This window comes from Xiphophorus couchianus, chromosome 22, assembly GCF_001444195.1.
Source record: "Xiphophorus couchianus chromosome 22, X_couchianus-1.0, whole genome shotgun sequence".
Classification (NCBI taxonomy): Eukaryota; Metazoa; Chordata; class Actinopteri; order Cyprinodontiformes; family Poeciliidae; genus Xiphophorus; species Xiphophorus couchianus.
In genome coordinates, this window is record NC_040249.1 from 14,429,026 (window position 1) to 14,455,194 (window position 26,169).

Genomic DNA, 26,169 nt, shown 5'->3' on the forward strand with positions numbered 1-26,169 from the left:
GTATATCTGTCTACATGTCTAGAGCAATGGACAATGTATCACTATCCCTTAAGGGTTTTTTAGATTATATAGTTTCACAGTCAATGTATTTTCTTGGGATTTTATGTAATAGATCAAACACAAGCAGTGCATAAATGTGAAGTGAAAAGAGAATATTACATGGCCTTTCAACTTTTTATTGTTTTAATTTTAATAAAAATCTAAGATGTTTGGCATCTGGAAACATCAATGAACAAACAGTCTTATGAAGTCCAAGAAATAAAGCAGAAGTCAAGGATAAAGTAGTGGAGACACTTAAATCAGATTTAGGTCATAAAACCAAATTCTTCCACAACTAGAGAACTGATCAGTTCAAGAGAAATGTCTTGGGAGTGCAGGCCTGTCCTTAAACAGAACCTTTACTAGAAAATAAAATTTAATACAATCCAAATACAATTCTTAGAAGTTTTTGGTGGTAGTGAGACTAAGTGTAAAAAAACGTTTATTAATAACTTTGCATGGCATTTTATCTAGAAAAGTCCTCAATCTACCAAAATGAGTCCTGGTAATTCATGCAACCTACATAGAGGTCATTGTATGTGGTTAATTAATATATACTGGGATACATCGTACACATTAGAAGACAAATATAATAATTTCAGCTCACACCAGTATATTCTCACAGTGGCCATTTTGATTAGAGCAATGGGTGGTTTTGTGGATCCATTGGTGAGAGCCAAGTGGGAAGCATCTGGCTGAGTAAGACATTGCTGTATCATTTTGTCACGTATTTATGGCAACCTCTTGACTCCCAGATAAATAGTAGCTGCCACTTCTGTCCCATCTTCTGTCCCCCCTGCTACTTTTAGCTAAATAACCTTGATTGCAAAAGACTTTTCGTCCAGCAACTTATTTTCACTGCTTAAAACATTTAGAGCACATAATACAGCATAAGACAACTTAAAAAAGATAAATGGTGAACATACAGTGCAACCTAGCTATATTTGTTTTACTTTGGTTTAAAAAGTTTTGTCATTAATGTTAGTTACACAAACAGACAAGTAATAAACCTCTTTTTAAATCACTATGTTTATTATGTTTAGGTATAATGAAAAGGATCAAAATAAACAAAATTAATGAGTATTTTGCACTGAACATATAAATACTGTGACTTGCCTTATTAAGCTTCCAAACACAATATGACAGATGCAAAATATTTCATTAACTTGTAGAATTGCCTAAAAGAAACATAAAACACAGCTTTCCTAGGATTTTGTTATTTTCCGTGTGCCCTGTGACTAACACCACAAGCTCAAATAAACACGCTCTTACCACCACTGCTCTCAACATCTGGCACTAGGAACAAGCCTCCTGGTGCTCGCTGATTTCATGCTCACTATAGGATCATCCCAAATACACAGGGACGCCTCCACTATCACACACTCCCCTCAATCATGGAGTCGTGCCAGGATATAAATTGTACTACCAGAACAACACAATGAACAATGGAGTTTTTACATCAATGGTAGGATTAGCCAGAGCTTCCCTCTTGCTGAGCCGCCACCTGACTGGGGCCTGATATGATAGCAGGTAGAAAACAGTTCAGCTTTGTCCTCCTCCCTTGTAAATTTAAGGTATTTTATTTGTTAATCTGGGTTATTTTTTCTTGTTATTGCCTCAATACACAAAGGTTTTTTTTTTTTTTAGCTTTTCTGCAGGCAGATGTGAGAATGAGAGTTGTTTAATGAGATTACCTGTCGTCCAGTTGTGATCGGCAAGTTTTAAGTTTGATTTTAGACTTTCTGTTGGATTTGCAGGTTTGTCTAAAGTGAATCTTTGTACAGAAATAAAAAGTACAATGCTTGGCAGGTTTTTGCTTATATTTGCTTGTTTCTTTCTATGCTTTTTATGAAATGTGTAAGCAAAAAGACTGGAATGTTTTCACTCCTATTTTTATCTGGTTTAACTGCTCATGAAATGATCTTTAGACCTATATATACCCTGGAGAACATATGTAATCTATATTTATTTATTGGTTTCTGCAGTGGCCAGCATCCAGAGACTTCCAGCCGTGTCTGTGATGACTGACATCAACTTCCCCATGAAAGGTCGTAAAGGCATGGTTGACTGGGCCAGGAACTCGGAAGATAAAGTGGTCATCCCAAAGGGCCTCTTTGTTTCCCAGTCAGCAGGTATATCACTGAACACATCCAGTATTTTATGGAGCTGCATCCAAATAATTTTATTCTACAAGACTCAAAGCCATACAGACTGTCTTTATGTGTAAGCCTGATTTTTACTTTAAATAAACATTTACAGAAATGTAAAAAAATAATAATAATAAACTTTATCAAAGATCCATCAATCCTAAGCAGAATTGTTGTTTTAATGTAGGATTGCACATGTTTTGAAGTATATTGAATACGTAACAAAAAAAAAAAAGTTAACTTGCTTGTTCTTTTTCAGTCAAGAATTTGTTTCACTTCTGTTATGGCATGAATTCAAAATCTGCAGCTGCCACTTCATATCCCAATCCAAAACCAGGCAAAATTGTCAACAGGTTTAATCAGTCTTATCTGTTGTGAATCAAACATAACAAAGGAAATTACTGATTGGGACTCTGAGTCATATGCAATCCCAGCTGCTTTAGTCCAGAAAGCAGATTCCATAGAAAGCAAATGTTATACAAGCATGAGTCATGTTTTGCAAATTTTTAAACCTTATAGAAAATGTGTCTTCTTTTTTTTTTATCAGGCTGGTAGAACAGGTGTATCAAAATAAATCATGTTTGAAATAAATACAAAAATAGATTAAAAATAAATAAATAAAAAAATATCTTTAAACTCGTAACCTGATTTTCCATTTTATATTTCAGACATGGAAGGATCACCTGTGTTCATTTTGGGAACTGTTCTGTACAAAACTCTTGGACTCATGCTACCTTCACCAAAGTAAGGGAAGCACAAACACATGGCCACACACACACACACACACCTACATATCGTAATATATATTATAGTACTCATGCATGTAGTAATATAGCTTATAATGTATGTGTATATATATATAAATGTCTATATAGATACACATATATATATTTACTTAGAGGGAAAAAGAGATAGAGAGACATAGGGAGAGAGATTAAGCAAAGCTAAAGAAGAAAGTTAGAGGACTTTGTTGGCTCTAATTTAGGAAATTAAACACATTCACTGTAGTGGGGAGTATATTGTTAATTAGTACCGACACAATTGTCTTGAAGAGCTGTAGGGTGGGCCATATAACCATCAGATGAGTGCTTCAAGACAACAATTCTTTGGCACTGATATCGAAGGACAGAGCGGTGATTCCAAGACATGTCAACACAGCTGTGCAGTAGAGCAGCAGCAGCAGCAGCCCTCGGTGTCTGTGTGAAAACCCATAATGGGCCACTTCAGATTGCCCTTTCCATACTGACATGGGGATAAGCTTATCAAGAAGGGACTGTTAGAGTTGAATAGTTTCCATTTGTCACTTTTGAAGCATGCAAAGCTTTGACAAAACAAGTAACTTTTGTAAAACTAAATGTCAGAAGTTTAAGTGTATTCTGGATGGAGCAATTTTGTTCATTGAAGTCCATTTAGAATTAAGTCTTGAAAATAGAGTTGTTTCACAGGCAAAAGGCAGATACAGAAAAATACTGGAAAAAAGGCATAGCTCCACTGGTCTTTTAGCTCAACTTTTCTTTCAGTATGCTGGTGTTATTATCAGTTAAAAATGTTCTGGAAATCTTTTGTTCTTTATGAAAGCAATAAAAGTAAAGCAAAGTTTTAAAAGCAGAATTTTTAAAAACACATATTATGGTTTGTTGTTTGTGATTCTTGCTGAGCTTTACATAATTGTTTTTATTGTTGACTACAGAAATAAGATAACTTACAAAATTCACAAAAATGTGCAAAAACACTTGCTTTGAAATATTCAATACCAATAAGCAATTTGGCAAAAAGAAGCAGTGAGAGGGATTTAGTAACAGCATTTATGAATCTGTGTTTTTTACTCAGGAATCTCACTGCTGTGAACTCCAAGGTTATTGCTGTGACTATAAGACCTGAGCCCAAGGCAACTGAGTCCCACCTGGAGATTGAGTTGGCTCACCTGGCAAATGTAAGCACCACAGTAATTTTGAACCATGTTAACGGTTAAAATTTCATTATCCATTTCTAGGGTGGAATGATGATACAAGTAATACCTAAAATTAATTTCAAAAGTAAGAATAAAAATTGGTAATTAATTTAGAATAAATAACCACAATTTTAGCTGGAAAAAATTTTTTTGATGAGAAGAGTGGTCATATATGTCTATGTAATGTATTACATTTGACCATGTTTGGATAAGAGAAAATCAGCAATTAAATCAGACTTGTGCAAGTATTTCTTGTTTTTCATTCAATTGATCCATGTTAGAAAATGAGTCATTCAGACAAATCTGTCAAGGCTTAAAATTAAACAGCTTTCATACTCATGATTAATACTGCACATGTAAACTTTTCACCAGCACTGTAGCTTGAAATTGAATGATAAATCCCATGCATTGTTTTTAGATATGTGACCACTGATTTCCACATTTCATATGGAGGCTGCCGTGTTCTGCTTGTTGTCATTTAAACAGATGTTTGATATTTCTTTATTGAATCTTCTACAAAGATCACATTGTCTATCGCCTTCCTTTAGGAGAGACACAGTCGGACAAATGGCTTGATAATTAATTTGTGAGCACAGAGTGTCTGGAGCTGCATTCAGTTAATTACAAGGACAGTTCCTTTTTATGGTCCAGATCTTTTTTATACATCTTAGACATAAAGCACAAGTAAATCTGAGCGCGTCATCAAATGTGTCTCTCTGTGCGGTGCTCTGATAGTGCAAGCCATGGCCAAATTTATGGTTTCTGTGATCCATTAACTGTATTTTTAGAAGACTAACATCAGACAAACATACAAGTATGTGATAATATGGTGTTGTGATGATTAAAATGATTAGTTATCTTTGTGACTTACTGAGATTTGTTACACCTTTCTTGTATTCCAGGGAACAACAAAGCCGTACTGTGCACTCTGGGACAGCACCATAATGTAAGTGGGCATGCGATAATCTAATCCATATGAGTGAACATACCTTAGATACAATATGATGCACCGCAATAAATTAAACAGTTATACAGTTAAGCAAAAAATGTTATGTTATGTTTGTTGAGACGCCCACCTATTCATGTGGATTTATTTTATGGGATTTTTTTTCAATGTCCCTGGGTGAGTTTTTTTCAGGCACTACAGCTGCAGTGTTCCTCTGCAGTAATTGCCACCATGATTTCTGAAAGACATGAGTCACACTTGAGTTATATGCTCACTCCTGAAAATCATAATCGTAGAGAAATCAGGTTTTGTTTTTAATGGTGCCATATTCTTAAGCAATAAAGAACAACTGCAGATGTAGAAAGTGAACAAATAAGCAGTAGGTGTTGATATAGATATCTACTTGATTAAAAGAGTGCTAAAGCATCAGTCCTGCATTGCAATCTAAATGTATTCAATATTTACGCAACTATTTCCCAGTGAAGTTTGTCACATTTCAATGTGTTATATTGGGATTTTATATGACAGACCAACACTAAGCACAGCATAATTTTGAGTGAAAGAAAAATTTAAATATGCTTTTCAAATTATTTACAAATAAAAGCCTAAAAAGTGTGTGGTGCATTTGTATACCCCAAAAATGAAATCCAGTGAAACCAATGGCTTTCAAAAGCCTGTGTGTAATATAATTTCAGTATAAATACTGCTGCTCTGTGAAGGCCTCAGGGGTTTCTTACAAAACATTAGTGGAAAAACCAGCCTCATGAAGATCAATTCACCCCTCAGACATGTCAAGGAGAGAGCTTTAAAGCAGGCAGAGCGGCCCATGGTAATTCCAGTGAAGCTGTAGAGATCCACAGCTCAGCTGGGTGAATCTGTCAACTTGATAACTGTGGAGTCATGCACTTTTCTGTGGCAGGGACAGGGAAGCAGAGTTGATTTGGAAGATGGATGGAGGTAAATCCAGGTTGACAGAGAACATACAGCCACAAAAATAATGTTATGCAGAAGTGTCCAACGTCAGTCCTCAAGGGCCAGGATCCACCATGTTGTTGATCTCTCCTGGTTCAACACACCTGGATCAAATGATGGTTCATTGGCAGGCTCCTGCAGAACATTGACATGCTGAGGAAGTAGTCACTACCACTAAGAAGAGAACTAAGACATGAAGGATACCGACTCTTGGGGAATGACTGATGGAATGGTTTAGATCAAAGCATATTTAGGAGTTAGAATGAGACACTCAAAGACCAGACCTGACTTCAATTAAGAATCTGTTCATATGTTATAGATTCGCTCCTTGCAGTCTGACTGAACTTGAGCTATTTTGAGAGGGAAATTGTTTTATTGAGACGTGTCATAAGGACATGCCTTAATTTCAGCAAAAGGTAGTTTTATAAAATACTTACTCAGGATGGATCCCCTCTCCCTTCAGATTACGTATTTGTAGATTATGTTGAAATGCATGATTCATTGTCCTTCCACTTATCAAATAGAATACATTAAAGTTTGTGATTGATATGAATAATCTGACAAGGTGCTATAAACACTAACACTTTGTGGTACTTTCCCTGTACTTGGCATTGTAGTGATGTTTAAGTGGCTTATGGTTCTTTCTTTGCCACTTGATTGGTTTTGTTTCTCTGTTGCCAGTGTTCTCCTCATCCTATCTCTTCATGCTACACTAAAAACTAGAAACAGTAAGTGTCTGGTAGCCTCTAGTTAAAATTTGTTCACACAGGGAATCAATAGTAGGACACTACAGTAGAGCGCAAGTAAACTCTGGTGGAGGTTGGAGATAGAAGTAAGAAGCTGGGTTGTATGAGTAGTTGGCCTCTCTAGGCAAAGAGAGATAAGGCCATCCTCTAAAGGACAAACAGCAGAAGAGGCTGATTGAACTGTTGCTAGGAAACTGAGGGTAAATATCTTTTAGTACCATGACAAACATAATGCAGGGCAGATGAGGGTGGTAGCTCATAGGAATGATGGGTAGGTAAAGAAGACTTGACCTAACACCAGAGCAGAGCTTTGGTGTTAGGTATCATGTATTTTGAAGAGGTTTATCAGTTAATACTGTTTTGTTTTTTTTTATTTTTGCTTGATATAGCCAAATAGCATAACCCATTTTAAGGACATCGACCTGGTGTGCAGGTCCAGACCTTGACATTTACAACCCTGCAACTGTAGGATGCCTCCTTGCTCCAACAGACCTAAAATAAATAAATTCCATTATCAGCATGACACTCAACTCTATAGATAGTTTTTAAAGGAGTAATTCATTTGATTCAGATTTGTTGGCAAATGTATGCATTTTGAAACATTGTAGCTCTTAAGGACTGGACTTGGGAATAGCAATACCATCATTCGCTATTATGACCTGGAAAAATTATCATCAGATTGGATACAATAGACAATTTAAGACCAAAGTTGTGAACTTGGAAATGGGGTGTAAATGGTGAATGCAATGAAAATATGTTCACATTTTCAGATAGCTGTCATTTCACTGGTAGCCTGTAGTTAAAATAGGAACTCATACCATTTACTTATCGTTGAATCACAATGAATTTGCTGGAGCAAAGACTTGTCTTGACTTGGACATCCACCCTAAAGAATCAAGACCTGATTAAAACCTTTAACCTAGGACCTGGGTTTCATGAATAATCTTTCTCTCGTGTAAGCAAGTCTGCAAGTGTGATTATTTAATTAAATAATATTTTTTTGTTCCTCCAAGTTACACCAAAAAAATAGTTCTTATGATAACATTACACACACAGCACAGGAGAGAACTGCTGTGATGAATTGCTTGTGTCAAGTTTGTTTGTCGGCATGTGAAAAGGGAAACTCAGATTTTTTTTTTTTTTTCAGATTGTTGGTTATTACTGCTTTATAGCAGCTGTTCATCTTAGGTGTACCTGACAAGCTTGCTTCACTAAAATATGCTTCCAGTATAAAACACTCCCTGTTTGATTCATTCAGATATTTGACATAAACTGGTGTTCTTCTAATTTACTTTGGGCATACAAAATGTGTCATGTAAAAAAAATAAATGGAACACTTAAACAGGTGTTTAACACTTAAAGTGTTCCCTTTATTTTTTTGAGCAGTATATATGCTAATTATGAATTTGATGTCATGTAAAAGATGAAGATATTAAAAGGATATCAGTTAAAATAGGTCTAGAAAAAATGGTTAATTCATAACCTATGTTAAAACAGTGCAGACTAGATGGCATATAATGTGAAAATTGCAATTTACTCAATATAGACTTAAACTTAAAAAAAAGGTCTGTGACACTATTGTAAATAAATATATATTTTATTTTCATAATTGCCAGTTTTGTGCTTAGATTAAAATGGTTTAATATTAATTATTTCAAAACATCACTGTGACACATTCTAAGGGAATTGCCAGTTTACTGAAATAAACAAAACCAAATTGTAAAGGATATTTGTATCAAGTATTAAATAATTTTTCCAAAGATATAATTTAGTAGAATAAACTGTTTCTCATTATTTTTGCTAAATTGTAAGCACAACCATAGACAAAACTGGTTGGTAAACAGTTCATGATGGAAATATATCTTTAAACAGCATTTGATTTCAGCCTGCTGTTCCTCTCTTACAGCCTTTTAGGGCAACTGGTCTATTTTTGAACTGCAAAGGTATAACTAGGACAACTCTGCTCCATTCTCTTAATAATTTTCACAACCCATATGCTTCCAGATCAGCATTTTTTCTGATCTGCATTAAGTCATTTCAATCAGAGTGCTGCTGAATGACTCTGTGGTACTATAATCATCTTCATTTCAAACACTTGGCTCTGCCCATTACCCAATGGCAAGCACTCTCAAGACTCGATGATGGGACAATGCACCATCTGTCGAACACGTTGGTTTAAACCAAATCAGGGTGCTCTTTGGAACTATTGGCAGAGGAAAGTTGTGGGGAAAAAATTGAATGGTGGATCACTATGACAATGCCCAGTTTTATTTAAGACTACGAGAGCTTAAAAACCTTTAAAATTGTTTTAATTAGACTAATTTCGAACCAACAAAGCTGTTATTTTCATGACTAAAAATAGGTTAAAAATTAATATATGAAAAAATAACATTTAAATTCAATTGAAAACCACAATATAAAAGTGAGTCACAAATTAAATGTAAATGTAATTCATAAACATTCATATATTTGTATGCATAACAAAATTATTTTTACATTAATACTGTTAATGGAAACAATAGGTGTTCTGTAAAAAATAAAAGTCCTAACGAAATTAATCGTATGTATATTATATTTGTAAATAATTTAAAATGTTATGGCATATGCTGAAATAATTTGATTTCTTTAATTAAACTCTGTATTGTGTCTTACTGTGATAGTGAGAAAAACAAAGCACATGGATCATTCTGAGAAATCCTCCCACTTTTTTAATATACTCCTGAAGTCAGCAGCTTTACAGCAAGAACAGCAAACACTTCAAATACACAACCTTTTATTACATTTTAAATGTCAATGTTTTCTGCTCTCAAGTGGATTTAAGAGTATCAGCAGCCCACCTCTGAGGAGATGAAAAACTAAATAAATTAAAACACAATTTATATCACTGTAGAGGAAATTGATCAGCTCCTTTTTTAACATTTTGCTTTTTTGCCTTTTTTATAAAAAATATAACATCTTCTAAGTGAGTAATTTATACCTAAACTGGATTATATATTATATTATGTATGTCACATTTAATACTGCTGCTGTGAGGATTCATTAATCTCTTAAAACATGTAACACCAAGGAACAGGTTTGTTTTATAAATGTTAAATGTTTCACTTCATCTGGTCTTCTTCTGTAGCTGGATGACTGTAGCATCCTCTGAATGCCTGTAATCAGTGCATAAAAACTCACCTCACTGTGTGATATTTTGAGCTTTAGAAATCATCTCTCAGATTATTAAGAAGTGTCTTATTTGAAATGTCAAAGAGAATAGAATTACAATTTGCCCCTGGGACAACTTTTTTTTGTTAAATCAACTTCTTCCAATATGTTTTTCTCCTTTCACACATCTGTAATACTTTTTGATATATTAGTGTGTGTTTCTTTTGAAGGGAAAGACGATTCATGTCATCGATGTATTAACATTTAAAATAAACATACTTCCAATGCACATAAGGTTCATGTAAAAAAAAAATAATGTTCAACAAGTGTTTTATATTAATATCACATCTGTGAACATTTTCAGTTCCATATAAATGATATAATAGTATCTCATAGTAATGAAATACTATCTCATAATTATGACTTAGCTACCTCATAATAATGTGATAGAATTTTATTTTTTATGAAATAGCTAAGTCACTATAATGACATAGCAAAGTCAAAATTGTAAGATAAAAGTTTGTTTTTTTTAGCAGCGTGGCAGAAATTAGCTACCATAAAAAATAAAAATTTACAGGTTGAAAAAACTACACTAAGGACTTAAATCATTTTGCAAAACCAAGCAGAAACGCAGAACTGGAGCAAATAAGAAGTACATGACAGTCTGGCTGGAAACAAAGAAAACGTCAGGGTATTTATACACTTGGGTAGCTAATGACTAACAGCAGGCAGGTGTTGATAATTAACTGAAGCCAGGTGAAAAGAGAGAGCAGAATGAAAGATGGGCCATAAACCTGGGAACGGACTAATGATAACACAACAAGACAGAGGATGGAAATGAGTGACTAAAGCAGAAAACTAAACATTTGAAACAAAAGCCATAGAGTAGAAAGTTTCGTCATCATGCAAAAAATAACAATAATAATAACGGAAACACGATGACAACTTAGAATGTGTTAAGCAAAACCAAAGTAGATGTGGTAACCTTTTCAGGCATCTTTCACTGTTTTCTTCTTGAGGAATCAAATCATGTTTTTCATTAATATTTAAAAGACGGAAAGCAGCAGGCGCAGCTTCAGGTTCCACAAACATCTGGAGAAGTTGGATTTGAGCCAAATAGGCAACAACAAGCACTGCCATGCACTGCAGATCATAAGAACCTAAGCTCTATATTGCAACATCAGAAGATATAAAAGTCATATTCTTTGTTTGATGAGCGGAAATTCAAATCACAACCTAATAACGGATTAGAAATATGAAGACAAAGATTTCTTCTTTAATACTAAATACTAATTATCTATAATCCTGAGTGAGCTGTCATTACAAATAATGTATTTTATCCTAAACACTGATTATTTCTAATAGGGCATGTCATTATCATGGAATGATACCAATATGTAAAAATACAAATTCATCTGTGTTCACACAAAGGATTAAAACAGCATATATATTATTGTTGCCTTGCTGCTAGCACACATGCAGCAATGTTTTGTAAATGCATGATTGTAGACAGTTTAAAATACAAATATCAACCTGAAAACACTTTAAGTTTGCTAATTAATTCACTCTGGGTTTGATTAGGACATGGGGTTGTGCATTGTGCTGTAATTTGTTCTATATGGCAAAAGAATGTAAGTTTAAAATAACACTGTGGGTGATGTAGACTGTAATTCCAAGCTTCGCTCTCGCGGTGACTAATGATGGACTCTTGGGAACACATTTTGCATTAATTTATACCAGGCGTTATTGTTGCATGTGCGTATCGGCACAACATGAATTGGACTAAGTCTGTGTACCCTGTCTTTGTATTTTTATGCAATAGTTTGAAAACAGCATGAACATGTTTCTGTGACATTTCAGAGGCACTATTTTTTATTTTATTTTATTTTATATAATTACATACATTTAGAGAAATGCCTATTTAGATTTTGCATGACGTGCAAACGGTACTACAGAGCAGTAGCTGAAATGATTTTACACCCGACAGACTCATCTGAATATTCAGACTCTTATATGTCTACCACATTACTAGAGTTTTTCCTCACTTTGAGTTAATAAAACCTTTCCTGCTACATGGAAATTCACACTCATTTTTCATTCTCTTCATCCAGTTAAAATACTCAGTGTGGCCTAAAGGCTGATATAAATCGCCCATCATCAAGATATCCAAGATGGATGGAATCATTTTACAGCACTGGCTCCCCACCCTCCTCTCCCAATCATCATGTGTCAGTCTTTCAAGAATTTATAAAAACTGCCTGAAGTGCATAGCTCTAGGAACGTGCAACCCCCCCACCCCCACCTTAGTGTCTGAATAATACAATGTGGACATGCAAGGAATTTAAAGATGTTTTATAACATGCATGAGAATATTCAGTGATGTGATGAGTAGTGCTTATGTGCTGTTGTAGGAGCACAGAGCAAAGAAATGCTGCTTAGTGTGTTATTTCAGAATGTGCTTCTGTGTCATCTCGCTAGCTCAATGGCCACGAGCTTTAGTGTTTAATACACATTGTAAGTGGATTCCATTGGCATTTAAAAAAAATTAAATTGCTGCAGGATCTCTGTGTTTCTGGTGTATGCAAAAGGTTATGAAAATTGAGACAAGCATTTCTTTATTTAAAGGTTTAAATACTAAATCAACCCAAAGCTCTTTCAGCAAAAAAGGTAAAAACTTATTTTAAAGGAGTGGAGTGGACAACATGAAGACAGGGATAGCAACATGTGTTATTCATTACAAAGATAAAAAAAAAAAAAACTAATGTTGCTTACAGTTTGAAACAGGCTTTATATTTCTAATGGGGTTAATAATACATTTGAACAATTCTCTAAATAATATGAATCAATCTTTAGCAGATTTTTCAACAGTACATTAAATCTGGGTTGATTAAAGGATAAGAATAAGCAGTACAGATTTGGAGTCCTACATGAACGCCATCAAGAATTCACTGTGGCTTTGTTTCAAAGCTTCTGCAAAGTCCCAAGATTTATTTCTATGCAGCTTTGCATTACGTTTTTCCCAAGATCTTGCATTGATAAAGGAAAAGTCCAACCACTCTGCAACATCTTCTCCAGCACATACCAAAATGTCTAAATATTGTTAATGTCTGAACTCTGTGGTGGTCAATCCATGTGTCGCCTGCTCCCTGAGCCTCTAGAGGAGGACTGGATGTCTGGAAGCAGCATTCAGCCTCTTTGCACCACAAATCTAGAACAAACTTCCAGAAAACTGCAGAGTTCCTTTAAGTCAAGGTAAAAACCCACCTTTTTAGAGCTGCTTTTGAACCATAATAAATGAAATACTGACTAATCATCAATGTGTATTGATGATTTTGATGATACTCATTAGAATGTAATGTTTGTTTCTAGTTTTCTCAAATGCTGACTGTATGGTGTTTTATATGACTTTCTATTTTTGTGTTTGTATATGATGTAAAGCACTTTGAACTGCCATGTTACTGAAAAGTGCCACACAGATAAACTTGACTGAATGATGGATTAACCTTCTTAAAGAGACAGAAGTCAATTCAACATGTCAAATTATGAAGTCGAATTTCTTCTAAGTTGTAATTGATATATACAACATTTTAGTTACTTAGCTGTGCTATAAAAATGGCACCAGGTGGCTGGAAAATACATAATGTAATAAAGGTTGATTTTCAACAGGTCAAAACATTGCTCTACATCTCTCATCTTCCAAAATAGCTAAAATTATTAAGAATAACTGAGTTCCTTAAACGATTCCAAGTCAAGTAGGTTTTGGCATATGGCTGTAGATGCATCATTGAGTACATGCATAGCAATGCAGTCAGCAAAGGGTATATCATGAATGTCATGTCATCAGTTTCAGTTTGGTTAACATCAACAGTGACACTTTCTCCTGGGGGCATTTTACATTCTGGGGGCCACTGAGGCCTCATAAGGTCATGCAACATGTCAAAAGTAGCCTGCAGAAAGTCCCAAGTCAGCTCCTGCTCTCCTTTCAGATTCTTCTGTGCAATGCACAAAGGGTAAGCCATTATCTAGCAAGTCAAAGTTAGAGATAGACCAGGGGAGATAAGAAGAATACATTGAAAAGTCAAAGACAAAGAGGTATCAAATATGTCACTTTGTTATTCAGTGCTGGAAACAGAGTTTGCATATAAATATTAAGATTTCAAGTCCGCTACTGCAAACTGTGATCAAGCTCTTTATTAAAAAAATAAAAAGCATATTGGTCCAAATATGCATTTTCTTTCTCTGTGTGCATATTATTTTTTAACCAAATAAAAGAAGGTTTTTGTTTTCATCCTCTCCTACTTTGCAAGAGACCTTCCTGAAGGATTACAATTTTGAAAAACTTGTTTAAGTTTAGCTTGTCACCACCAACCATCAGCAGCCTGTTGATTTTTGAAGGGTATGCACACAGGGGCTTTTGCTTTCTGTCATGTCTTTTTTCCTTATATTTCTCATGATAACTTCACTACACCCACTGATGCCTCCTTCCTCCAGCAGGCGGAAACAACTAAACCTATTTTTGATCAAATGTTTTGATCTGTGATTCCTAAATAGTCACAGATATTGCTGTATATCTGTGATATTCTTCACAAGAAGCCATGGAGAAAGTAATTTAAGCAGTTTATATTACCCAAATCAACCATCTTTGAAATTCTTCTAACTTTTATTTTATGGATTATAGCTCTTGATTCCTCCTCTGTGAAATTATTCCTCCACTTTATCAGGAAAGATGAGCTTCATAAATTAACATTATTATGCATGGATAATAAAGTGCATTTTAAACAAAGCGTTTACTGAATTTAGTGTATTTAATTTACTTACTTCTTACAGCCATTCTGTCTTATGTCTAATTAAACAAATGCCCTCCTAAAATGTCTTTACGAGTCTGTCAATTGGACCAATACCAACTAAAATGCATTAACTTGCTAGTTGCATCCAATATGGGTTATAATATGTATCAATTGGTAACACAGTGCAGCAGTTTAGTAATGCAGAGTGGGAACAAGGGGGGAACTGTGATGTGGATGCATTTACCGCTAGCAGTGGTTTGAAGTTTGAAACTGGCTCTAAGGTTCCTTTCAGGAATAATAAATATTTCTGCCATATTGATCAAATGACAAAGCGGGATTGCCATGCACCGAACTGCTCTCACAAATCAACATGCAGAATGTTCTCTGTTGTCGTAAATCAGCCGCATGCATCTTGTTTTGCCTTTTTGTCATGAAAAGGAGAGCAGAGGAGAGCAGAGAGACAGACAGATGTTTTACAGGACATACAGGGTAATGGCCATACCTATTAACCCTCGTGTGATCCTAACATTCTGTTTACTCCCCTTGTCCTACAGGTCAAAAATAACCAGCCCTAACAGAAGTCCCAAACTAAAGGAAATTAATTTAATTTTAAATCCAAAATCTATTTTGCATGATGAAACAATCTGACATTTATCAATTCTACTTAATTTAATTAATTTTTTTATTGTGTATTTTTGTTACAAAATACAAAAAGACCATCAACAATATTACATACTTTTTTCTTTTTACCACAAACCAAGTGTTGTAGCAGTTTTCTTTTACACAGTAAATGTTTATTATTGTCATTACAACATGAAAAACATTACATTAACAGGAAAAGGAAGAAAAGAAAAGTCTCGTCCCTTCTCTACCCAAAGTAAAATCCTCTGAATACCTTTGTGGTGACTCTTGACGTAATTACTCTGGCCACAGTTCTGCAGTTAACCCTGTTGCCTTTTTCCTTCCACGCAACTCTGAATTCATTCTTTTGACTACAGTATTCTTCAGCAATAAATCTTTAGAGCTTACACTTTATTAGTGGGTTATTTAAGATGAATGTCTTCTGCAGTACATTAAGCATATCTCACCAGAGGAATTTAAAGTTTTCAGTAACCTTAGATCAGAATTTTTATTCAATTTCAGTTCTGTTTACATAGTGCCATCTCTTAACAAACGCTCTCTGAGGCACTCTACAAGAAAGTCATTTCAATTCAATTAATTCAATCAGGCATACGTTTCAATCGATGCTATCAAACAGTGCATTAAGCTCAGTTTATTGTTCCAAATTGGCTTAAAAAGTTTCTGCTAAAGGAATCCTAGCAGATTGCGTCGAGTCATTGTCGTGCGGCATGCACTCCTCCTGGATCAGCACGTAGCGACAGTAAACAACCACTTGCGTTGTGTCGTTGACTTTGCAACAATCCCTCATAGCGCAGGGCTGTAACTACAGTAGAGAGAGAAAAAACATAGACACTTAGTATATATGTTCGTTTGAATCTATGTAATATTGTTTCCGTTAATAAATCAGCAGACTAAAATAAATGGTGTTTTGTATTTAAGCTTTAAAACATGTTTAATTTTGTTATGGTTTGGGGTTTGCCTTCTGGTCCCCTGACAAGTGTTTGTGATCAGGTTGCAGTAATGACACCTGTTTACGCCCACTCGCTTCCAGCCTTTCTGTCCACAGGTTAGGTTTCCTCATATGTTTTTTTTTTTTACTTGAAGTATCAAAATCACTAAAACCAAGTCGCTCCTTTCATTTCTCTTTCCAGCGCTGTAAAGTGGGGACTGGCTGCAACCACTTGCGCCGTCTCTGCGGGGTGGTCCGACTTTTGCTGTGGTTTATTTATCTGTGGATTTTTGACAACTTTTGTGTGCAATAGCTGTCATGAGAGTTCCTATATCCCCCTTGCTCTCAACCGGTAAATTAAAACAGAATAAGCAGATCGTGTGAGAATTTTTTTTTTTTTTTTGCACGGACCCCTCCCCCCTTCTCTTACTCTGGCGGTGTGGAACAGAGTATCAATCTGATGCTGTCCATCGTTTCCAGGGTGAACCCCCCACCCCCAAGGAAGCATCCAAAAGCTGCTAATTGAAACAGTTGAGGGAAGAAGAAAAAAAAAACGCGATAGGAAAATAGAGGGGTTACCTAAATCAGCCGTTTGGATTACAGAAAAAAAAATCTACAAGAAGGGAAATCCAAGGTAATTGTAAATGTTTTCATCTTGAGTGCTATGCGGGGTTGACGGTGTTTTGATACCAGGAGGCCGGCTGGTATTTATGCGCGTATGGCGAATCAATCAGCACCGGTCTGCTTAGACAGCTCCGCGCTTCCTCCCTCCTCCTCCTCCGTATCTCTGCCTCTCTCTATCCGCTCCAGCTGAAACGTTGCTTGGAGCCGCACAACGAGCCGTGTCTTGTCTGCTCGCCTCTCTTTTTTTTTTCCTTTTTCCCTTATCCCTCTCTATCTCTGCGGATCTACTCTTGTTTCATCTCGCCTTTTGAAAAACCTGAAGCTAGATACCAATGAGTCCTGTGAAGTAGTCGTGTCACCACCGCTGGAAAAAAAAAAAAAAAAAAAAAAAAAAACAAGAAAGAAAAAGGGAAAGGAAAAGAAAGAAGAAATCTTTAATTGCCTTTGCCTCCTCCTTGCAGGAACGATTCTTGGGGAGCCTGGTCCGCGAAAGGATGCAAAACGGTGCTCACAGATGCATCCCATACAAAATGCTCGTGTGATCGTGTATCTACCTTCGCCATTTTGGCTCAGCAACCGAGAGGAATAGTGAGTAGCGTATTGATTTGTTATTCAGTGTGGGTTTGATGGGCTAATGTAAAGGTGAAACCCTGCGTGTTTGTGCGTGCGTATGTGCGTGCGTGTGTTGGAGAGAGAAAGAGAGAGAGAGAGAACCAGAGAGATGGTGAGAAGCGAAAATTGAATCTTTGGCGTGCTAATCCCCTTAAATAGTAATTGAGCTGTGCAGGGCGAGTGTGTGGGGATATTTTCTAATTTCTGCTCAGATTTGCATGGTCTTCTGTAGGAACATGGATGTGAGAGAGGGTGTGTGTACATGCTAGTACTTGTGTGGCATGTTCTTATATTTCCATCAGTCACATTTGTTTAGGGATAAGTTTTTTAAAAAGTGAAGTGTTACTAAGATTTTTCCCTCATCAGTGGAAGCAGAAACCTGTAATTTAAAGATAAGGGAACTAGCACTGATGACATGGAACATTTGATATAAGATCTGATTCTGTTACTGCAACGGCAAATAAAATATGTTACATACTTTGTCTGCAGGCCTGAAACATTTACAGACAAATAGCAAATAACCAGCACTTGTGCTACCTCCAAGGACATACATATATATGGCTGCAGGTTGTGATTAGTTCGCAAGCCCCTGATTGGACAACACCTTGCACAAAGGGTGTGGAAGTGTCTCCAGTGTGCAAATCTATGATATATATACTGTATGTATGAATGTATGTATGTGTATATGTTTGTATGAATGTATGTGTTTGTGTGTTGTTATACATTTGTCTGTTTGGGTTCCAGTTCCCTAAATTTGAGATGCAGACCTGCAGAATTAAACAATAATACTGTTTTTCCACTCATTGGGTTTTTGTTGTCTTTTTAAATTGATCAACTATCTACTGTGAAATAGAAACCATTCTTTTGTGCTATGCATCCAAAGCCCACACATACACCTCAAACCGCCCAGTTAATTAAAGGGCCCTCTGTGGATTAGGTTTCAGATTGGTGGTTGTTTTGATTGCTTCTCTGCTTCAGGCGATAATAAAGATTTACTGTCCTGCATGGACCACGCATACAGCCACTCACCAACTGGTTTGTCTCTGTCTACTCAACAGACTATGGAGTACTCAGGGGTCCCATCTGTGACACTGATAGTTGGCTGTGGTTTGTCTTGCCTCGCCTTGATCACACTGGCGGTCATCTACGCCATCTTATGGAGGTAAATTAAACACTCCAAAGACATATGCTTTAGCCATATCATATGATGGTGCATTTGAGTTCTTGTCACATATTTGATGTGGTATTACTACATTTCATGTTCTATGAGTAAAACAGAGTTTAAAAGTGCTCAAGAATAGCTGTTTTGTTTTTCTCTCTTGTATTTTTTCTTTTAGATATATTCGATCTGAACGATCCATTATCCTGCTGAATTTCTGCCTATCTATAGTCTGCTCGAACATACTAATACTTGTTGGACAAACACAAACCCACAATGTGGTAAGTCTGACATACAGATACAGCAGGAACAGTTTGGAAAGTGTTTATAGACATGTTTTGCTGTGAATCTCTGCTTTTACAGTCATGGTTAACAGAAGTGCACACTTCATCAATTATATGGTTATAAAGTACATCAGTGTTGCCAACCTTTTCAATTCTAAAAAGCCATTTTTGCCTTTGCAACTATAAAATTTAGCTAAAACAAAAAATAGACAGCATCTTTTGTGAAATAGAATTTAGTTTTATTCTAGATTTTAGCAAAAAAAAAAAAACATTTATCAAGGAACTATCTTCCTTTTGTAGACTTATGCTACTATTGTAAATTCTTCCCATGTTTATATGAAATGAAATAAAACATTTACCCTACTTAATAATATATATGAATAGTTTGGAGAGGGATACCATAAAGTGACTGAAAAAGAAATACTGCAGTATTGGTGTTTTTCTAAAGTAAAAAATCCATGCAGAGATTGCATAAAACTATCCAGAAAAACTGTCAAACCCACCTTTTTCCATTGCCTTTATGATTAAAAACATTGCTCCTTTCCATACAGTTTTTGCTCTGTAATTAAGATGGACAGCAGAGGTCCTAAAGAGCAACATGCGGCTCTGGAGCTGCATAATGAGAACGTGTGGCCTTAACCAATGGAGCTTTCTTCATGTTCTGAAATTATTTAAATCTAAACTCAAGTGGACAAAACCACGCGTCACAGATTCTGACATGGCATTATTTATTTCCAAAGGCAAATAAAGACGTTAAAAAAATCAAGTACATCACTAACACTAGATGGTTATGAAACTATTTTCTTTTACCATGTATTAAAGATTTCTTCGTAGTACTTAGCAGTTCCCAGTCACTTTGAAAGTGTCAGTTTCATTCACCTTTTTTATTCAATAGCTGCTTTTGAATGTGTTTTGTCAGATTAGGAGAAAAAGATTTTTAGAAAATTGCTTTTTGTTCATGCAAATATTTTCCTGTAATGACAACAATAATGGAAGTGTTCTAAAGCCTTGACAAGACTGTTATTGGCTTAAACCTATTTCCCTCTGGTGAACTTTATTAGTCCAATCTATTACTGAAAGAGGCGATTTAAAGGCAATTAAAACTGAGAATCCATAAAGAAGAGTACATTTATGGACATTAGGGACTGTTGAATAACTCTGAATCTGGTTTTATTGCAATCAGACCTTGCACACACAAGGATTCACATTTCAGGATCAGTCTAAACCTATTTAAATGAGCAGATAGAGGTTCTGCAGCATATGTTTTATAGGCAGTACAGAAAGAGTACCATGCCATCAGGCATACCAATAACTACAGCTTAAACCACTGTAGGTTTTAGATAGAAAACCAGAGAACTGCAAGTGGAAGACGTCTTCCACTAAAATATCTCACTTTCTTTCTCTATTGTCATAACCAGCCAGTAAACAAGTGGCTGATGTAAAAGATTGCTTGGGGAGAAAAAATTAGTTTGAATTCACAAACTGCCCACACAGATGCCCTTCTCAGTCATCTGGCAGCTCTACAGAAAGATGCATTGTCCAACTACTGGCATTTTATTGTATAACAGTTTTCTCAGTGTCTTTGTACCTTTTGCAAAAGGCCTTTTTTAATTCTGAAACTTATTATTTTACACTTTCTCTGCATGGATCGAGGGTCTTTTAGTCTACTGCATCATTAGCATGGTAAACCTTTCATCACTTGGATTTTACTACAGTGCAGTCAGTTTAGATTTTAAACACGTTACACGCATTTTAGTTAGAGCTTAAAATGTCACATAGCTACATGTATTTTTACTATGGATGCAATGCAATTTTACTTGTATTACAATAATGGTTTCAGTTGTGATTAAAACACATTTTCCTCTATACTCTTCTCCTTTTCCATCATCATGATGACTATACAACTCTCAGCAAGCTTTAACACGTCAGCCACAACAATCTGCATCAATGCAGATCATAAATGCATTGCACTTAAATGATGGTCGCTTTCCCTGCTGGAGTCCAACTTCAATATGGGAAAGATTGAAAATGTAATGATTAGGATTTGATATATTAAGTGTCTCCTTTGGATCCACATGTGTTTGTTAAATCCATGTGCCCTTGCACCACTTAATACCATAATGCTGATTGGTTGATAAATAAATGATTTGAAATAAGAAGTTAACATAAAAATCCTACGATTAATCAAACTTTTTTTTTTCTCAAAATGCTGCACATTAAATGTGACACAGTTCAGTTATTTGAAACAAAACTGACTCATTTCATGCCAATCATTTTAATGTCAGAAAATATCAGAAACTGCATGAGCTCATCTGCTTGTTTACTGGCCCTTGCATAGCTGACAAACAGTAGTAGCTTATTCCATGAATGTACAATGCCTCAGGACATTTTTTATAAAGCTGAACTGATTTGAAGCCTTGTCAGGTTTAATCAAGCCTCTATTCATCCACCTTTTGTTGATTATAAGAAACATTGCTTAACATGGAACACTCACTCTGCAGGCCTCTAATAGGATGTGTGTCTATAAAATCGAAGAGATGACACACTTCTCAGAAAATCCACTATCGTACTTAAGATGTCATTTTGAAGTGGTTTAGACAGACTCAGTAAGAAACTTTCACACTTCAAAGTGGGCTGACCTTCAACATTTTTGCATTAGCAATAAGTAAAATAACAATGAAATATCAAAGGGATAAGTGATTGCCTTTGCAAAAAAGGGTTTGTGCCCATGTTTCTTCAAAAAAAAGCATAAACTCAGTTAGTTTTAAAGTCTGGAAAGAGTGTGAAAACAGCATTTTTTTAAGTCTTGCTACATATTTGTGGCTCTTTTTGAGCTTTAACCATCTTTTCTTCCTATATTGTTTTGTATTTATTTCCATCCTTGGTGAAGTAAATCATCCCCATAGCATTATACTGTCACTACCACGTTGCACCTTAAGGATGTTGTGTTCCGGATGTGAACTAGGATTTCCTAGTTTTCAGCTCATGTAAATATTTTGTGCCAATGTTTACTTTTTTGTCTCCTTTAGATGACTTGTGAAATCTTGAATTCTTTGGCTGGAAGCCAAACGATCCAGTTAAAGTTGAAAAAGAGCACAATACGGTAGATTTATTCAGTCACATTTGTGCTGTTGGAAAAGAACAACTTCCAGGGCATCGAAATTACCAACATTTCCACCTTTGCTCCACGTTGAAAATCTGCGGGGAAAAATATTTGAAAAATATTTCATCTGTTTGATCAGATGTAGAGTCGAGCCCCATGTTTGAGTGGTGGGCCAGCAAGAGGAGAAAACACCGTCCCTGTGTGGGTTTAATTGCCATGGTGCCTGACACTGCCTCACTTGTTTTTCCTCCATCTCCTGTAAGAAGTGCATATAATTGGCTCCTCTGTTTGTGAATTCAGAGTTGCTCGTCATCTAATAGAAATCATCTCTTCTCTGTGGAGGTGTCCACTGGGAGCAGGAAGTCAGTGAGTCACCTGTGTGTGCGTCTCTACGCTGTTCTGCTGTCTGCCGTCCCTCTTCATCTGGCTTTATGGAAGGGAAGGAAGCAGAAAGAAGCAGATTTAACAAGCCAGCAGCATTAGGATGATTGTATAAAACTGAATACTCTAACGAGCATATACACAACAGGCATCGAAAGTCCAGTAAGAACAAGATAAGAGAAGCTTATCTTTATAAACTGATGGATTGAGAAATTCTTACTTTGCAAGAATGTGGCAAATTATGTTTTAGTCCAAATATCTTACTAAAGATTTGAGTTGTCAAACTAAAGGTTTTATAAGTTTTAAAAATATTTAAAAACAGATATGTTTATAAGGATATAATCCTGCATTACCTGATAAGTGCAGGCAAGATGGTAAAATGCATTATATTTACAGTGTTTTACATAAGATTTAAAAATATCAAATAATCATCTTTTTTTACCTTAACCATAATAAATAATAATCTATGTACAGTATACTTGTTTTTTTCTGTTTTGCTTAAGATTAAAAGTATTTCTGTAATTCCATAAATTTTAGTCATCTCAAATTGCTCTGTAATAGTTATGTAACAGAAATCTTCTGGCCATACTTAAATGAGTAATTAAATATATTTAGGACTTATGAGTGTCACACATTTAACAATGTAATGAAGAAGTTGATTCATAATCAGCAGTAGTAATGCTAAATAATATTTTTAAAAATATCTGTCAGCATTGTTTATGTTAACAACACTTTTCCACCAGCGCTACCCTTTTGTTAACTGCTCTTGAAAAAGCTTACCACCCAAACAGGTATTCTTTAAAGCATCAAAGGAGGGTGCTTCAGCCAAAATAACAACCAGCCTCTTCCACCTACACTGAGTCAGAGCAAATTGGAATTGGAATTAGAAAGTCACATGAGTTTTTTTTTCATAGTTATAAGGCATTTTAAATAATGCTAGTCTCTGCCAGACTTTCCACAGATGTGTGGCAGATCTAGAATGCCTTGATGCCATGTATATTAAATATCCTGTTTTGATAAACTGTTAAGTTTGACTCTTTTACCAGTGATATATACTGTAAGTCCTCAAGTGCATATTTCAACCAATGAGTGATTAAACATTTTTGAAATAGGTTGTATTCATATTAAGAAAGTGTATGACTATGTCATTATTCATACAAAATTAACCTTTATGATTCTTTGTAATAGGCCAACACACTGTAGCAAATAGCGAAAATGTGAACTGGAATGAAAATGACACATGACTTTCAAAAGTTTTACAAACAGAACTCTTAAAATGTGGCTCAGAAATGTATGCAGCTTCTACTTTGTAGATGTGCATTTCATTGCAGCTGTCATTATTAGAAATATACCTCAGTCAATAGAGTCCATCAAAAGACCAAATGTCCAGGGTCATCATGGTACTCTTGGCTCCTTCTCAGGTTAATCATCCTCCTGGTGGGGTTTTCAGTTAAGTTGGTCCGCAATGTCTTCTCAGTTGTACTCTTTCCATTGTTGGATGAGATTTGGATAATTATTCAAGATTTTAAGATTTCTTGACTAGTACACACTAATATCTATGTTAGCAAACCTAAACTATGGACAGAATTCTCCATCTCCTTTGGAAGTACAGTTGGCATACACTGAGTACTTTTAACTAGCAGTATCCAACAATATGATTTTAATTAACTACACCTTCTACATTTGTGTGTCATAGGAACTGCTTTCTCTCTGTCCATATTTGCTACTATAATCCATCACTGCCAGATTTTTTGGGTTTTTTTGTTTTTTCGATCACTTGACAATATAGTTTCAGTTCTTAATATCTGGGAGAGGATAAAGATTGAAAGGTCTTAGCTGAACCTTTGGAGTTTATTGAGGCCACAGAAAAGAAATTCCTCACATTTTCTCCCCTCATCTAAAACTGCCATTATCGAGCTGGCCTGAAGACACCCCGTCACTGTCTCCCCTCACCTCTGTGTCTATCAGCCCTGCCACGTTTTAATATGGGCTCTTCCTCTGTGCCTTTGTTTCCATGGATACCGACACAGTGTGCTCAACATCTCCCAGCATTTGCCTTTCAAAAGGGCAAAGTGAACTATCGGTTTATATCTCTTTTTTGGTATGACTGTCTGTACCAAAATGTGGCCATGTTGTATTTCTCTCTCCCTTCTAAAAAAAAACCCACAAAAAACTGTTTTATTGTTCTAGAATAATGAGGCTCGATAGCATAGGCATCCAAGTGAACCGTGAAACATAACAGTTGCAAATGACCTGTTTCCAAGTAACAAGGCAGGCTCTATTTTCAGCACCATGGACAGCACATGAGCAGCAGCCACATCAGAGCTAGCTTTAGGGGAAAGTCCGAGAGGCAGAATGGCGAACATGGTTTCACTTTTCTTCGATACCTTAAAATCAGAACATAAATTTGAGCCAGGTTGTCCATCCTGGACATGATTGAGGTCTGCTTAACATTCTTCACTGCAGTTAAAGGCTATTTGTTTCTTCTAGCTTATTAAACAATATGTAGTGTCTATAGTTAAGAATTTCATTATGCAAAAGCATAATGAAATTTTTATGAAATATTTATAAAACAGAGAAAAATCTCTTGTATTTGCCTCAGAATTTACATGTCCTTAAATATTTGAAAATATTTTAAAGACATTATTCTGTGCTTGCTAAGGTGTGTTGATATTTATACATGTATGATGTAGAGTACTTTGTAAATTCACATAGGCAAATATGAAAGTTGTAATTACATAATGATTAATGTTATTGTGCAAGTTACCTGTCATACCCCCTAAAATATAGTTTTGTCATTTTATGACCGCAAACCTTTAATGCATTTGGGGGGATTTTATTTGATTAACCAACATAAAAAAGTTGTAAAATTAAAGACAACTTTTATTCCCCATCAAGAACTTACAGTTAGTTGAAAGCAGTTGTTTCATTTTGGGGTTATCAAAGTAATAAAGAAGACTTCAAACAGATGGGCACCACACTTTCTTGATTCTTTTTTATAAAGCATTGTAAAAATTATTTGTAAACTTTTCCTTACACTTTTATTTCACAGTTATTCACTTGCCATCGGTAAGAGTAAAATTAAGACGTTTGGATAGTTTTAAAATTCACAGCACATCCAAGTTCTGATATTCTGTAAGATTTAAGTTGAAGTCTTCAAAGTTAATACATGCATTTATTTAAGTGTTTGAATATCGTTCCCAGGAATGAACTAACTCTGGATTATTGACTTGTGTGAACCCTGTGATCACTGCAGGGGATTCATGGATTTAGGATGGCTTTTGTCTTAGGAATGCAAACTTTATGGTAGATCTCACATTATGGTGTGGACAGTCTGGAATGTGAATGTGCTTCTTAGCTCTCTTTGTAAAGTAATGGGATTCCATTTCGTTGTCCCATAAACACCTATTATACTCAACAAAGCCATGTGCATTGACACAATTTCTAAAATACTCATTTACGATCATGTGGAGCAAAAATGGAAAAGTGATGCAATGTTGTCAAGCCTTACACTATCACATATGCACTCTGTTTCTTTTTAAGCAGTGTTGTAGCTTTTTCCCCCCTCCTCCTGTCTGTGTAAAACACTTGACCTTGGCTCACATGCCTCCAGGTGGGATCCCCAGCATACTAATGAGGGTTAGTGCAGAGGAATGCTATGCCATCGCTTTCTGTGTCAGCTTGTCTGGCTGGGACTTGAG

General features: G+C 35.7%; 1 protein-coding gene across 7 annotated transcripts in view; it reads left to right on the top strand.

Moving 5' to 3' along the window:
- The window catches only part of adgrb3 (adhesion G protein-coupled receptor B3), a 123,670-nt gene that overhangs the window by 80,719 nt on the left and 16,782 nt on the right, over positions 1-26,169 (top strand). For all 7 annotated transcript variants that reach the window (XM_028006894.1, XM_028006896.1, XM_028006895.1 and 4 more), the window contains 7 exons: positions 2,025-2,171; positions 2,855-2,930; positions 4,017-4,119; positions 5,040-5,083; positions 17,391-17,517; positions 18,600-18,703; positions 18,879-18,981. In XM_028006894.1, the coding sequence (XP_027862695.1) occupies positions 2,025-2,171; positions 2,855-2,930; positions 4,017-4,119; positions 5,040-5,083; positions 17,391-17,517; positions 18,600-18,703; positions 18,879-18,981 (704 nt within the window). The remainder of the gene's footprint in view (positions 1-2,024; positions 2,172-2,854; positions 2,931-4,016; positions 4,120-5,039; positions 5,084-17,390; positions 17,518-18,599; positions 18,704-18,878; positions 18,982-26,169) is intronic.